The following is a 15750-nucleotide window of genomic DNA, read 5'->3' on the forward strand; positions in this document are numbered from 1 at the left end:
GGCTCCCTGCTCCGTGTTCCTCCCGCAGGTCCGCTGCTCTCCCAGAAGGCAAGTGCTGTAGGCCGCGATCCTTGGGCTGTATTTATCTGCTCCTCGCTCCGTGTTCTTCCTGCAGGTCCGCTCCTCTTTCCGGGAGGTGCTTCTCAACTCCCACACTGCTGCAAAATTCAGACTTTATATCTAGTACTAGATAAGCAGAAATTTCGTTCAATTAAACATTTGGAAGTCTTCAGTCCCCACCGCAAGCTCCATTCCCTAGCTACTGACTCTATCCCTCTTTAGCAACTGTGAAATTCAACCAAACTGTTCACAACCTTGGTGGCATATTTGATCCCACAATAAGTTTCCAACCACATAACCGTGCCATTCCTAAGACAGCCTATTACCACCTCCATAATATTGCCTGACTTTGCCTTTGACCCCCCTGCTGCTGAAACCCTCATCCTTTGTCACCTCTAGACTTGACAATTCCAACGTACTGGTTCTTGGCTGGTCTTCCACATTCTACCCTCCATAAACTTGGTTATCCAAAACTTTGCTTCCCATGACCTTACTCACACCACTTCTGGTTTACTGTGCTCGCTGACCTATACTGGCTCCCAGTCAAGCAATGCCTTGATTTTAAAATTCTCATCTTGGTTTTTAAACCTTACTATAGCCTTGCCCATATCTTCGTAATCTCCTCCAGCCCCACAACCCTCAGATATCTGCGTTCATCTAATTGTGGTCTCCGGAGTGTAGTATAAGGGTATCAAAGGGTTAATCTAGAGAGAATGTAAAGATTACCGCTCACCAGGATGAAGTAAAAGATCATGTGGGAGAGACTTGAACAGTTACAGTGTGGCTTTTGAAGGAGACACACAGGCTAGTGTGGGGTGTATATAATTACTATGCAGTAAAGATTAATGTTTAAACAATAGTCTAAGAACCTCTCTGGCTAGACTCTATATGGTGGCACCATAAAGAACAAATATATAACATGGTGAATAGCACTGGGATCGAAGTCCTATACCCAGAAGAGGAGAAAAACAAACTACACACCTTAGATGGGGGTGAAAAACTTGACAGAATGGAAACGTGGCTGAAAAGCAAGTGATCGGGTCAGTCATTGTACTGATGATTGAGAAATTTTGGTTAAAAAAAGCCTTTCATGAGCTTAAAAATTTAATTTTCTAAAGTTTTCTAAAGAAAATGTTCTAATTTTCCGTGTGAACTGAAAAAAAGTCCAATAGTGAAGAGAAAAGCACAGGAAACCCCTGAACATAGCAGAGTCTCCATTAACGCAGCTAGATTGAGAGAGAGAAAAAAGTCATCAAAGCAGTCAAGCTTGAACAAATGGTGGTAGGGGAAGTGAGGGAAGGTGGGGATGTGGTAGGAATATGGGATTAATGTAGGATTAGTATAAATGGGTGGTTGATGGTCGGCACAGACTCAGTGGGCCGAAGGGCCTGTTTCAGTGCTGTATCTCTAAATAAAATAAAATAAAAACAAAACTCGAGCTCAGAAAGAAGCAAAGGGGAAAACCCTAGAACTGTTTATTGACCATCTCTGTCAATTCCAATAGGCAGCTGTGTAAACATATAAGTGAACTTCTGAAAGAAAGGGGAAGCCCCTACCAGAATCCTATTTAAAAAAAACAAACAGGGAACACTATTCAGCACATGCTACACTCCATCAAAGCAAGTTAGCTTGAAAAAGTGTTTCTTAAAAGGAAACAATTAAAACAAAGGATCAATATTTGGGAGTGCCAGAGAGTTTTAAAAGTCACGAGGGATCCAATTAGACTCAAAAATGGGTACTATGGAGGAAAATGGTTCCTCAGGTATAGAATTGTATCGAAATTGGACAGCAGGTCCAAAACAGAGCAAATGAATACACTGTTACATATAATTTGTGCTGCAGCTGATGACATAATAGCAAGACAACATATTGATGAAAAATCAGCCACATTTGACAAAGTCTTAAATGCTTGTGATTTCTACTTCAATTGGCGCAGCAATAACAGACCAACCATACGAGGTGAGAAAAGACCTTGGCACAGGAAACCTCCTGTAATTGTTCAGTTCCTTCACCAGAGGGCAGAACAAGAGGCACCAGGAAAAAAGGGACACGGGGTGGGGGGGAGCAAAAGACACCTTTAAACCCTGCTAGCGATGTGGTTCACAGGCATGAACAATGTCCCACCAATAGAGCAGAATGCTTTATTGCAGAAAAATAGGGCATTTCAGTAAGATGTGCCTAAATAAAATCTCGACACACTCATCCTCTAAAGGAAAAGTAGTTAAGAATAGAGAGGTAAATCAAGTTAAGCAAGCTTCTGCAGCAGACCAATTGAATTTTTTACTGGGCAAGATCAATGATCCAAAACAAGCATTTTGGTCAGCAGACGTATATGTCAACGGACATATCACTAATTTCAATCTCGACACTGGCGCAAACATGACGGTCCTATCTGAGAAAGAGCCGTGGCTATCCACATACTTTCTGCACCCAGCAGAAACTCAGTTACATAGCCCAGTAAGTGTTGTACTTGAAGCTAAGGTGAAGTTTCAATGCTTTAATATAAGGGAAAGCAGATATTCGAAACACTGTATGTCCTAAAAAAAATCAGGAGTTCTCACTCTTTAGAAGAGCTTGTATTGACTATCATATTATAAAGAAAGTTGAAGAAGATAAACAAGAATAATCCAGGAGCCAGGACAGAGGAAGAGCCCCCCCAACCTGATCTAAGCACTGCAGAGTCCAGATTCTGCCACAGAGCCTGCACAATATAGCACAGTCCGCCATGCCGCTCAAAGATTACCAAAGCAAGAAAGAGAAATGAGGCAATGCTACACAGACAGAGAACTTGGCAAGAAGCAAGTCCAACAAATTTCAGGTACACAGACAAAGTCAAAGAGAACCTCCAATTTCAACCCAATTCCCAACTAGACCGTGGGAATGGTTGGCGATGGATTTATTCTTCTGTGATCACTTCTCAAGATGGATCGAGGTTAAACAGATGTAAACACAACAACTGAACCAGTCATCAGAGTTTTACAAGAAGTTTTCACAACACATGCTATACCTAATCAGAAAGTATTGGATAATGGACCAAAATTTGCAAATGATTAAATCACGCACTTTGCGGAAGAATGTGGATTTGTTCACCTAACGAGCTTTCCTAAGTATCCAACAATCAAATGGAGAAGCTGAGCGAGCAGTCAGAACCATTACAGCAATGTTGATGAAAAATCAAGATTTCCAATTAGCACTGCTGGCATACAGAACTACTCTTTTATTGTTCGGATTAGTGCCATCAGAATTCTTAATGGGAAGAAAACTTTGAACACAACTGCCAATTCTATCCAAGAAGTTACTTTCAGAATTGCAAAGCGAGGATTGTCAGCAAGTACAAATCCCCAGGGCCTGATAATCTACATCCCAGAGTACTGTGAGGAGGATACAAAGAGGCTTCAGGGTGATTTGGACAAGTTGAGTGAGTGGGCAAATGCATCGCTGATGCAGTATAATATGGATAAATGTGAGGTTATCCACTTTGGTAGCAACAACAGGAAGGCAGATTATTATCTGAATGGCTATAAACTGAGAGGGGAATATGCAACGAGACCTGGGTGTTCTCGTACACAAGTTGCTGAAGGTAAGCATGCAGGTGCAACAGGCGGTAAAAAATGCAAATGATATGTTGGCCCTCTTAGCGAGAGAATTCAAGTACAGGAGCAGGGATGTCTTGCTGCAATTATACAGGGCCATGGTGAAGCCACACCTGGAATATTGAGTGCAGTTTTGGTCTCCTTATCTGAGGAAGGATGTTCTTGCTATAGAGGGAGTGCGACGAAGGTTTACCAGACTGATTCCTGGGATGGCGGGACTGACGTATGAAGAGAGATTGAGTCGGTTAGGATTATATTCGTTGGAGTTCAGAAGAGTGAGGGGGATCTCATAGAAACCTATAAAATTCTAACAGGACTTGACAGGGTAGATGCAGGAAGGATGTTCCCGATGGTGGGGGAGTCCAGAACCAGGGGTCATAGTCTAAGGAAACGGGATAAACCTTTCAGAACTGAGATGAGGAGAAATTACTTCACCCAGCGAGTGGTGAGCCTATGGAATTGGCTACCACAGAAAGCAGTTGAGGCCAAAACATTGTATGTTTTCAAGGAGTTAGATACAGCGCTTGGGGCGAAAGGGATCAAAGGATATGGGGGGAAAGCGGGAACAGGTTACTGAGTTGGATGATCAGCCATGATCATAATGAATGGCGGAGCAGGCTCGAAGGCCTGAATGGCCTACTCCTGCTCCTATTTTCTATGTTTCTGTACTGTACAAGAACCTACCAAAGTTGTCAGAAGGGCAAAAGGTATGGGTACAAGACCAAAATACAGAAGGGGTAATTCTCCAGAAAGACGAGAATCAACAGCAATCTTATCTACTACAAACTCAAGAAGGTTCTATATGGAGAAATAGAAGGAATCTCATTCCTTTACATCAAAGATGTCAGTCGGTCATACATTTAGATGACTCAGATGATGAACTGAAAATTTCAAAAAGTATCCAATTCTACAAACCTCAACGCAGGCCGTCCCAGTCAAGAAACAAGGGATCAAAGAAAGACTACCAATCTTCCACATCTGACGCCAACAAGATCAGGGAGAGTTCTGAAGCCTCCTGATAGGTTGAATCTATGAAGTCAAAGACTTGGGGGGAGATGGGGTAGCATTGAAATAAAAATGTGAATTTATGTAAATATATATTGGGAAGAAGACTTAGGAGGAGATGTAGTATAAGGGTATCAAGGGGTTAATCTTGAGAAAATGTAAAGATCACCACCCGCCAGGATGGGGTAAGAGATGATGTGGGAGAGACTCGAGAACAGTTACAACGTGGCTTTTGAAGGAGACACACAGGCTAGTGTGGAGTGTATAATAGGTACTATGCAATAAAGATTGTGTAAACAGTACAATATAAGAACCTCTCTGTCTAGACTCTATACAGTGGCAGCATAAAAAAAAAACACTGATTTGAATTGTTGGTAGCTGTACCTTCAGCTGCCTCGGCCCTAAGTTCTAGAATTCCCTGTAACTCTCTTTCCTCTTTAAAATGCTCCTTAAAATCTACCTTTTAGACCAAGCTTTTGGCCAGCTGCCCTAACTGTGGCTCTGTGTCGAATTTGGCTTTCTAATGATCCTGTGAATTGCCTTGGGATGTTTTATTACGTTAAAGTCACTCTATAAGTTGTTGTTGGGACATTCGAACAAAAAAGGCATCCCAACATTGGCCTTGTTTCCTAAGCACCCAGCTAACCTATATATAATGTCGGTAAACAACCAATATTAACATTTCAACTGAGAAAACCATTAATTTATTAATAAATTTAATTGCCTATGGAGTAACTGTTTTGTCATAGATGAAAGGGTATAATACAGGAAAGGCATGCAAAATGATTGAATTGGGTTCAGATCAGAAAGATTTCAACAACACAGGAACATTTCAGCTTAATGAATAAACCAAATTTAGTATATAAAAGTCTGCAAAGTCAGGATACTGGAGTAATTATTTATCTCACTGTCCATTTTTTCCTTATGCTTCTGAAGCGCCTATCTAAAAGGCATTACAAAAATGGAAATTATTGTTCATCATTCTGCATACAAAAAAATCAGAAGACAGAAACTGATGCTGAATCTACAACATCTTTGATCAACTGATGGACTACTGCACTAAAAACCATGATGGTCAGATTTTCAAGTGTCATTAAGTTTTCAACCTGTAAGAACATTCCTTCAGAGCTATTCAGTCATTTTCAAAATTCTCTGCAGGATTTTATTTAAGAAAAACAAGTTAAACAGGCTAACATTTAAGCAAATTAACAGGATTTTTTGAAAGGAGGAATAAAAAGACAATTTAAAAAGGTGAAGAATAAAAAGATAAAAATTGCTTTACAGCTCTTGCAGGCAATGTCTGCAGAAGTGGCAAACAATCTTGAGCTGAACTATTAAATGGCATCAAATGCAGAGCTGCTAAAAACAGTAACAAATGTAATGAATTAGAAATTAACAAAATCCCTGAAAAGTTGCCAATTAGTCAAACAGACGGTTAGCAAAACCCCTAAAGAAATGTTAAACTTATTTATCCAAACAAAATTTTAGATGTTCAAAATACAATGGCTGTTACAAAATTATAAACATCAAGTCAAGAATATCTATCCAAACCTAATTGTACACTGGTGCATTTTATATGCCTCCTCCTAGGATAGCACATATAACATGCAACACAATAAAAGTAACATACTCTTACATAAAACTTCAACAGAATTCATATCAAATTATTTGAAAATGAATATCACAGCTGGGCTCCCTTTTTCTTCTGTTTTTTCTTGTTTTTATTATTTGATACTATTTTGCTTGTTGATATCTGCTGTGCTTCTTTAGAATGTATTTGTCTAAAGGATGAAATAAAAACAATGGATCAACTACTTCAGGAACAGTAGCTGACTCAAATGTGTTACTGTTTTACAGAAAATTCATCAAGTAGATTGAATTTTACAGTACAGAAACAGCCCATTTGATCCAACAAGCGTATGTTGATGTTTATGCACCACACGAGCCTTTTATCACCTTACTTAATCTCACCTTTTCAACATCCTTGTATTCCTTTCTCAAGAACAAACATTGCGCCTGTTTAGTTTAGTTTAGAGATACAGCACTGAAACAGGCCCTTCGGCCCACCGAGTCTGTGCCGACCATCAGCCACCCATTTATACTAATCCTAGACTAATCCCATATTCCTACCACATCCCCACCTGTCCCGATATTTCCCTACCACCTACCTATACGAGGGGCAATTTATAATGGCCAATTAACCTATCAACCTGCAAGTCTTTGGCATGTGGGAGGAAACCGGAGCACCCGGAGGAAACCCACGCAGACACAGGGAGAACTTGCAAACTCCACACAGGCAGTAGCCGGAATTGAACCCGGGTCGCTGGAGCTGTGAGGCTGCGGTGCTAACCACTGTGCCACTGTGCCGCCCCATTTGCTGGTTCATTCCTCAGGGCAATGCCTTGACCAATCAGAGTCAAATTGCCTGGTTTAAATTTCAAACAAAGCTTGGCAGTTAACTGTCAGTCACCGTTAACTGGTGCATTCTCCATGGCAATGCCTCTACCAATCAGAGTTCACTTGCCAACCAATTATCACTCTCTTCTCACACAATATAAATTTGTTGTTTTCCCTTACTTCGGTATTCTTGTGGATTGTCCTGATGATTGCAAGACGAAAAGTTTGACATAATGTCTCTATTTTCAGCAATACCCAAGTTCTGCACTACCAAACAACTATTTGTATTCCTTTCTCCTTCATGTATTTATCTAGTTTCCCCCAAAATACATCTTTGCTATTCGCCTCCACTAACTGGATGGGTAGTGAGTTCCACATTCTCTCCACTATGAGTAAAGGGGTTTCTCCTAAATTCTTTATTAGATTTATTAGTGACTATCTTATAGCACCTAGTTTGGACTCACCCACAAGTGGAAACATTATCTCTATGTCCATCCTATTGAACCCCTTCATAATTTTAAAGATCTCTGTCAGGTCACCTCTCATCTTCCCTTTTCTAGAGAAAAGAGCCCCAAGCCTGTTCAGTCTTTTCTGATAGTTGTACCCTCTCAGTTCTGGTATCATCCTTGTAAATCGTTTTTGCACTTTCTCCAGTACTTCCACATCTTTTTTATAATATGGAAACCAGAAATGTGCAGACTACTCAAAATGTTATCTAACCAAGGTTCTATACAAGTTTAAGATAACTTCTCTGCTTCTGAATTTTATTCTTTTATGAACCGCAATGCTTTGTTTGCACTTTGTATGACTGTTAACCTGCACTGCTATTTTTCATACTTTGTGAATCTGTACCTCTAGATCCCTTTGTGCTTCTACCCTATTTAGACTTATTTTCCAATGATTAGATGGCCTCCTTATTCCTCTTACCAAAATTGTATTGAAATTACATTAGTACCGACAAGCCCATTTGGCAAATTTGTGAACTCGTCATCTTGTATTTTGTTGCAGTCTTCCTCAGTATTAATTATAACTCTCAATTTGCCATCATTCACAAATTTTGATGTTATACATCTGATTCCAGAGTCCAAATTGTTTTTGTACTAGTAGTTCCAGCAGCAGTATCAGCTGTGGCTCAGTTGGTGGTCGTACTCTGAATCACAAGGCTGAGATTTCAAATCCACTCGAGACTTGAGCATAATCTCTAGCCTTACACTCCAGTGCAGTACTGAGGGAGTTATGTACTGTTTTTTTTAGATTAGAGATACAGCACTGAAACAGGCCCTTCGGCCCACCGAGTCTGTGCCGACCATCAACCACCCATTTATACTAATCCTACCCAGAATCGAACCCGGGTCCCTGGAGCTGTGAGGCTGCAGTGCTAACCACTGCGCCACTGTGCCGCCCCATGGACATGCAATCTTTCAGATGAGACATTAAACCAAGGCCCTGTCTGCTTTCTTAAGATAAAAGATCCCGTGGCACTATTTTAAAGAACACCAGGGAGTTATCCCCAGTGTCCTGGCCAATATTTATCCCTCAATCAACATCACAAAAGCAGATTATCTGATCATGATCACAGTGCTGTTTATGGGAGCTTGCTGTCTGCAAATTGGCTGCCACGTTTCCTACAGTACTTCATTGGCTGCAAAGCATTTTGGGGCATCCTGAGGTCATGAAAGTTGCTATATAAATGCAAGTTTTCCTTTTCTTTTATCCCTTCAAAACCAGATAGACTTCAGTGGTTCAAAAAAGTAGCTCACCATCACCTTTTCAAGCATAATTAGGAAAAGGTAACAAATGCTGGCCTTGCCAGAGACACCCACATCCTATGATACTTGTGGAACACCACTTCTCACCTACTGCCAGCCTGCGTAACTACCTTTAACCCCTAATTTGTTTTGTATTTTGTAGCCAGTTAGATATCCATTCTATTTGTCCCCTACCTCGACATGCTCTGATTTTAGTCATGAGCCTTATCGAAGGCCTTTTGAAAGTCCATGACTATCGCACCCAGTGAATTACCCTTGTCTACTCTTTGTTGCTTCTTCAAAGAATTCAATAAGGTAGGTGAAGCATGCCACTCGTTTTTTTATTCATTTCATAGGATGGGGGTGTCGCTGGCAAGGCCAGCATTTGTTGCCCTTTCCTAATTAGGCTTGAGAAGGTGATGGTGAGCTACCTTTTTGAACCGCTGCAGTCCATATGGTGTGGGTACATCCATAGTGCTGTTAGGGAGGGAGTTCCAGGATTCTGATCCAGCGGCAGTGGAAGAACAGCAATATATTTCTAAGTCGGTATGGTGTGTGGCTTGGAGGGGAACCGCCAGGTGGTGGTGTTTCCATGCGTTTGCTGCCTTTGTCCTTCTAGGTGGAAGAGGTTGTGGGTTTGTAAGCTGCTAACGAAGGAGGCATGGTGAGTTGCTACAATGCATCTTGTAGCACTGCTGCCACTGTGCGTCAGTGTTGGAGGGAGTGAATGTTTAAGTTGGTGGTTCAGGTGCCGATCAAGCGGGCTGCTTTGTTCCTAACCTGTTCATATTCCCCTTTGTCATCCTCTCCATTATTGTCTATGTGCTCAGTCTTTCTCTTTAGCTTCAATTTTACTCATCTGTTTATTCATCCATGGTATCTCATTATTGGCTAGTTGTTTTTTTTTTAAATAGAGGAATATATTTCTCCTGAACCCTATTAGTCACCTTTTTAAATATTTCCCAATGTTATTCTTTGTATGCCAATATGTTTTTCCAATTTACCTTCCCTAATACCATCTTCACCCCCTCATAATTAGCTTCCTACCAATCTATTACTTTGGTCTTTGTTTTACTTATATCCTTCTCAGTTTTGATCTTATACCTCATCATGTTATGATCTCTATAGCCTAGATGCACCCTTACTTACTGTTCTGTTTAGTTTAGAGATACAGCACTGAAACAGGACCTTCGGCCCACCGAGTCTGTGCCGAGCATCAACCACCCATTTTTATACTAATCCTACACTAATCCCATATTCCTACCACATCCCCACCTGTCCCTATATTTTCCTACCACCTACCTATACAAGGGGCAATTTATAATTGCCAATTTACCTACCAACCTGCAAGTCTTTTGGCTTGTGGGAGGAAACCGGAGCACCCGGAGAAAACCCATGCAGACACAGGGAGAACTTGCAAACTCCACACAGGCAGTACCCAGAATTGAACCCGGGTCGCTGGAGCTGTGAGGCTGCGGTGCTAACCACTGCGCCACTGTGCCGCTATTGTGGTTCACTTCCCACGACTTGATCTAGCAGTGATTCCTCTCTTCTTGGCTTCTTACATATTGGGTAAAAAAGGAGTCCTATACACATTATAAAAACTCCATTCCCTTTTGAAATGAGAACAGAAAGTGCCAGAAATACTCAGCAGGTCTGGCAGCATCTGTATAGAGAGAAGCAGAGTTAACATTTCAGGGCTGTGATCCTTCATCAGAGTTCTGATGGAGTATAATGTGGGAAAATGTGAAGTTGTTCACTTTGGCAGGAAGAATGAGAGTATTACTCAAATGGAGAACGACTGCAGAATTCCGAGGTGCAGAGGAATCTAGGTGTTCTAATGCACGAGTCACAAAACGTTAATATGCAGGTACAGCTAGTAATAAACAAGGTAAATGGAATGCTATCCTTTATTATGAGAGGAATTGAAAATAAAAGCAACGATGTTATGCTTCAGTTATACAGGGCATTGGTGAGACCAGATCTTGAATACTGTGTGCAGTTTTGATATCCTTATTTAAGGAAGGATGTAAATGTGTTGGAGGTGGTTCAAAGGAGGTTTACTAGATTAATACCTGGTATGATCAGGTTGTCTTATGAGAAAAGATTGGACAGACTGGGCTTGTTTTCACTGGAATTTACAAGAGTGAGGGGAGACTTGATTGAAGTTTATAAGATCCTGAACAGTCTTGACAAAGTGGATGTGGAGAGGATGTTTCCTCTTGTGGGTGAGTCCAGAACTAGGGATTTTAAAATTAGGGGTCACCCTTTTCGGACAGAGATGAGGAGAATTTTTTTCTGTCAGAGGGTTGTGTGAATTTGGAACTCTCTGGTGGTGGTGGTGATGGTGAATGTTTTTAAGGCAAAGGTAGATAGATTCTTGTTAGGCAAGGGAATCAAAGGTTATCGGGGGTAGATGGGAGTGTGGAGTTCAAGACACAAACAGATCAGCCATAATAATAAAAGCAAAATACTGCAGATGCTGGAAATTTGAAATTAAAACAGAAAGTGCTGGAAATACACAGCAGGTCAGGTTGCATCTGTGGAGAAAGAAGCAGAGTTAACGTTTCAGGTCTGTGACCTTTAATCAGAACTGGCAAAGGTTAGAAAAGAATTAGGTTTTAAGCAAGTGAAGGGTGGTGGGGGTGCTGGAGAAAGAGAACAAAAGGGAAGGTGTGTGATAGGGCAGATGGCAGGAGAGATTAACTAACAGGACAGCTTGATGTCAAGGGCAGTCACTCTCACCTCACCTCTTGAGTTCAGTTCTTTTGTCCATGTTTGGACCAAGGCTAAAATGAGGTCAGGAGCAGAGTGGTCCTGGTGGAACCCAAACTGAGCGTCAGTGAGCAGATTATTGCTGAGCAAATGCCGCCTGATAGCACTGTCAATGATCCATCCCTTCCATCATTTTGTTGATGATCAGGAGTAGACTGATAAGATGGTAATAGGCTGGGTTGGATTTATCCTGTTTTTCGTGCACAGGACATATCAAGGCAATTTTCCACATTGGCATGTAGATGCCAGTGTTGTAGCTGTACTGGAACAGCTTGGCTAGGGGCGTGGATAGTTCTGGAGCACAAGTCTTCAGTACTATTGCCGAAATATTGTCAGGGTCCATAGACTTTGCAGTATCCAGTGCCTTCAGCCGTTTCTTGATATCACATGGAGTGAATCGGATTGGCTAAAGACTGGCATCTATGATGCTAGGGACCTCAGGAGGAGGCCGAGATGGATCATCTACTTGGCACTTCTGGCTGAAGGTGGATGCAAATGCTTCAGCCTTGTCTTTTGTACTGATGTTCTGGTTGTGGTAGAAAATCAGCCATGAACATACTGAATGGTGGAATAGGCTTGAAGGGCCGAATGGCCTACTCCTTTCTCTTATGTTATGATTGCGTTATTAACAATGTTTAAGCTCTATCCTCCTGTTTTGCCACCAAACCAACTTACTGGACTAAAAAAAGTATAAAAATGTTTTCTTATTAAAACATTTCTCCCAACAGCACTGCTGTCTTGAAGTCATCTATTCATATAATACTGAAATGAACACTGAATCCATTTTTTTATGCAGAAACAGCCAAAAACCATTATTAAAATAATTGGATTTGTCTAATTTAAATTGGAAGTAAAAGTATCAAGCAATTCAATTTTTTCATAGGTTTCGTTCCAACCCACCTTCCTTTCTTTTGCATTCCTTCTGGTTCCAGTATCATCATTTCCTCCTCTTCACTGTCAGTCAGTTGGATAACCTCAGCTATACAAAAAGAGACACATTAAATAGTCAGCAAATCTCAAATTCTAATTGAACACTGGACAACACAGATGCAGCATATTTACCGTCTGTATGTGTGCTTGCTTTTTCATTATCATTGCCCAAACTCTGGGCACCTGGTTCAGGAACGATATCCTCTTCATCTTCTTCCTCCTCTTCTTCCAGATCATCAATCATCCAATCATTTTGAATCCCTTCCCCAATTTGGCCTGTTCCAGGAGCATGTACAATTGGTTTTGGAACACTTAGATTGGTTTGGAACAGTTAAGAAATATATTACTCAAGCACTATAAAACCTTTGCAAAAAGAAAGTGCTATGTTTTCTCAAAAACATATTAATTGCTACCATTGATAGGAACTTTCCTATTAAGATTTTAATATACCATGTTTGTACCTTTGTACTTCAGAAACAATCATTTTTTTGCCCTCATTTCCTACATTACTTCCATTGTTGCCCACATCAGGCAGTGGCGGTGGCGTACTGGTATTGTCACTCGACTAGTAACCCGGAGACCCCAGGGTATTGCTCTGGGGACATGGGTTCAAATCCCACCAAAGCAGAACATGCAATTTGAATTCAATTAATAAATCTGGAATTAAAAAAAGCTATTCTAATGATACCCATGAAACCATTGTCGATTGTTGTAAAAACCCATCTGGTTCACTAATGTCCTTTAGGGAAGGAAATCTGCTGTCCTTACCTGGTCTGGCCTACATGTGACTCCAGACCCACAGCAATGCGGTTGACTCTTACATGCCCTCTGAAATGGCCTAGTAAGCCACTCAGTTGTATCTAACCGCTACGAAGTCAATAAAAAAAACAGCACTGTGGGTGTACCTACCCCACATGGACTGCAGCAGCTCAAGAAGGCAGCTCACCACCACCTTCTCAAGGGCAATTAGGGATGGGCAATAAATGCTGGCCTGGCCAGCGATGCCCACATCCCATGAATGAATTTTAAAAAAAGCCTTCCCTCATGATACCCTTCTTTACTTGTGCCGTGTATCTATTATATAATCTGTGTCTAGTATTTCTAAGTATGATGCACATTATACTTTCCCGACTTGTTATACTTTCCTGTCTAATTCCACTGTCCAACTTAGTTTTTCTAACTGTGTTTCTAAAGTTGAGTGTTTCTATTGTAGTTATTCTCCTATCATAAACTGAACCTAAATGCTACCATATTGTAGTCACTGTCACCAAGGCATTTTGATTCTGACCTGTGTTACCATCTCCTGGTTATATGAACATACGAATTAGGAGTAGGAGTAGGCCACTCGGCCCCTCAAGCCCACTCTGCCATTCAATAAGATCATGGCTGGCCGGACTATAACCTGAACTCTACATTCCTGCCTACCCCCAATAACCTTTCACCACCCTGCTTATCAAGAATCTATCTACTTCTGCCTTAAACATATTCAAAGACTCTGTTTTCACTGCCTTTTGAGGAAGAGAGTTCCAAAGACTCACGACCCTCAGAGAAAAAAATTCTCACCTATGTCTTAAAAGAGCGACCCCTTATTTTTAAACAGTGACTAGATTCTAGATTCTCCCTAAAGGGGAAACATCCTTTCCACATCCACCCTGTCAAGACCCCTCAGAATCTTCTATGTTTCAATCAAGTCACCTCTTACTCTTCTAATTCCAGCGGATTCAAGCCTAGCCTGTCCAACCTTTCCTCATAAGACAATTCCAGGTATTAGTCTAGTAAACATTTTCTAAACTGCTTCCAACGCATTTACATCCTTAAATAAGGAGACCAATACTGTACACAGTACTCCAGATGTGGTCTTACCAATGCCCTGTATAACTGAAGCATAACCTCCCAACTTTTGTATTCAATTTCCCTCGCAATAAATGATAACACTCTATTAGCTTTCCTGCACACTAACCTTTTGCGATTCATGCACTCGGACACCCAGATCTCTCTGCATCTCAGAGCTCTGTAATTTGTCACCATTTAGATAATATGCTTCTTTTTTATTCTTCCTGCCAAAATGGATAATTTTACATTTTCCCACATTATACTCCATTTGCCAGATATTTGCCCACTCGCTTAACATGTCTATATTCCTTTGTAGGCTCCTTATGTCCCCTTCACAGCTCACCTTCCCACCTAACTTTGTGTCATCAGCAAATTTAGCAGCCAAACCTTCAGTCCCTTCATCAAAGTCATTTATATAAGTTGTAAAATGTTGAGGCTCCAGCACTAATTCCTGTGGCATACGACCCATTACATCTTGCCAACCAGAAAATGACCCATTTAAGTCTACTCTCTGTTTCCTGTTAGCTAGCCAATCTTCTATCCATGCCAAAATGAAACCCCCTACACCATGAGCTTTTATTTTCCACAACAACATTTGATGTGGCACCTTATCAAATGCCTTCTGGAAATCTAAATACTGTACATTCACCGGTTCCCCTTTATCCACAGTACATGTTACTTCTTCAAAGAACTCCAATAAATTGATTAAGCATGATTTCCCTTTCAGAAAACCATGTTGACTCTACCTGATTACCATGAATTTTTCTAAGTGCCCTGCTATAACTTCTTTAATAATCGCTTCTAATATTTTCCCTATGACAGATGTTAAGCTAACTGGCCTGTAGTTTCCTGCTTTCTGTCTCCCTCCCTTTTCGAATAAAAGAGTTACATTGGCTATTTTCCAATCTAATGGAACCTTCCCTGAATCTACGGAATTTTGGAAAATTAAAACCAATGCATTAACTATCTCACGAGCCACTGTTAAGACCCTAGGATGAAGTCTGTCAGGACCTGGGGACCTGTCGGTCCGCAGCTCCAACAATTTGCTTAGTACCATTTCCCTGGTGATTGTAATTTTCTTGAGTTCCTCCCTCCCATCCATTTCCTGATGTACAGCTATTTCTGGGATGTGACTTGTATCCTCTATGGTGAAAACTGATGCAAAATACCTGTTCAATTCATAGACAGTCATAGACTCATAGAGAGATACAGCACTGAAACAGGCCCTTCGGCCCACTGAGTCTGTGCCGACCAACAACCACCCATTTATACTAATCCCATATTCCCTACCGCATCCCCACCATTCTCCTACCACCTACCTATACTAGGGGCAATTTACAATGGCCAATTTACCTATCAACCTGCAAGTCTTTGGCTGTGGGAGGAAACCGGCACACCCGGCAGAAACC

The 15750-nt window shown here is 41.1% G+C and overlaps 1 protein-coding gene across 3 annotated transcripts in view; it reads right to left on the bottom strand.

Moving 5' to 3' along the window:
- Positions 1-5339: 5339 nt before the first annotated feature.
- exosc9 (exosome component 9) overlaps positions 5340-15750 on the bottom strand; it is a 137356-nt gene continuing 126945 nt past the window's right edge. For all 3 annotated transcript variants that reach the window (XM_068023212.1, XM_068023299.1, XM_068023128.1), the window contains 3 exons: positions 12641-12819; positions 12479-12557; positions 5340-6439 (listed from right to left, as the gene is read on the bottom strand). In XM_068023212.1, the coding sequence (XP_067879313.1) occupies positions 6340-6439; positions 12479-12557; positions 12641-12819 (358 nt within the window). In that variant the 3' untranslated portion in view covers positions 5340-6339. The remainder of the gene's footprint in view (positions 6440-12478; positions 12558-12640; positions 12820-15750) is intronic.

This window comes from Heterodontus francisci, chromosome 1, assembly GCF_036365525.1.
Source record: "Heterodontus francisci isolate sHetFra1 chromosome 1, sHetFra1.hap1, whole genome shotgun sequence".
NCBI lineage: Eukaryota > Metazoa > Chordata > Chondrichthyes > Heterodontiformes > Heterodontidae > Heterodontus > Heterodontus francisci.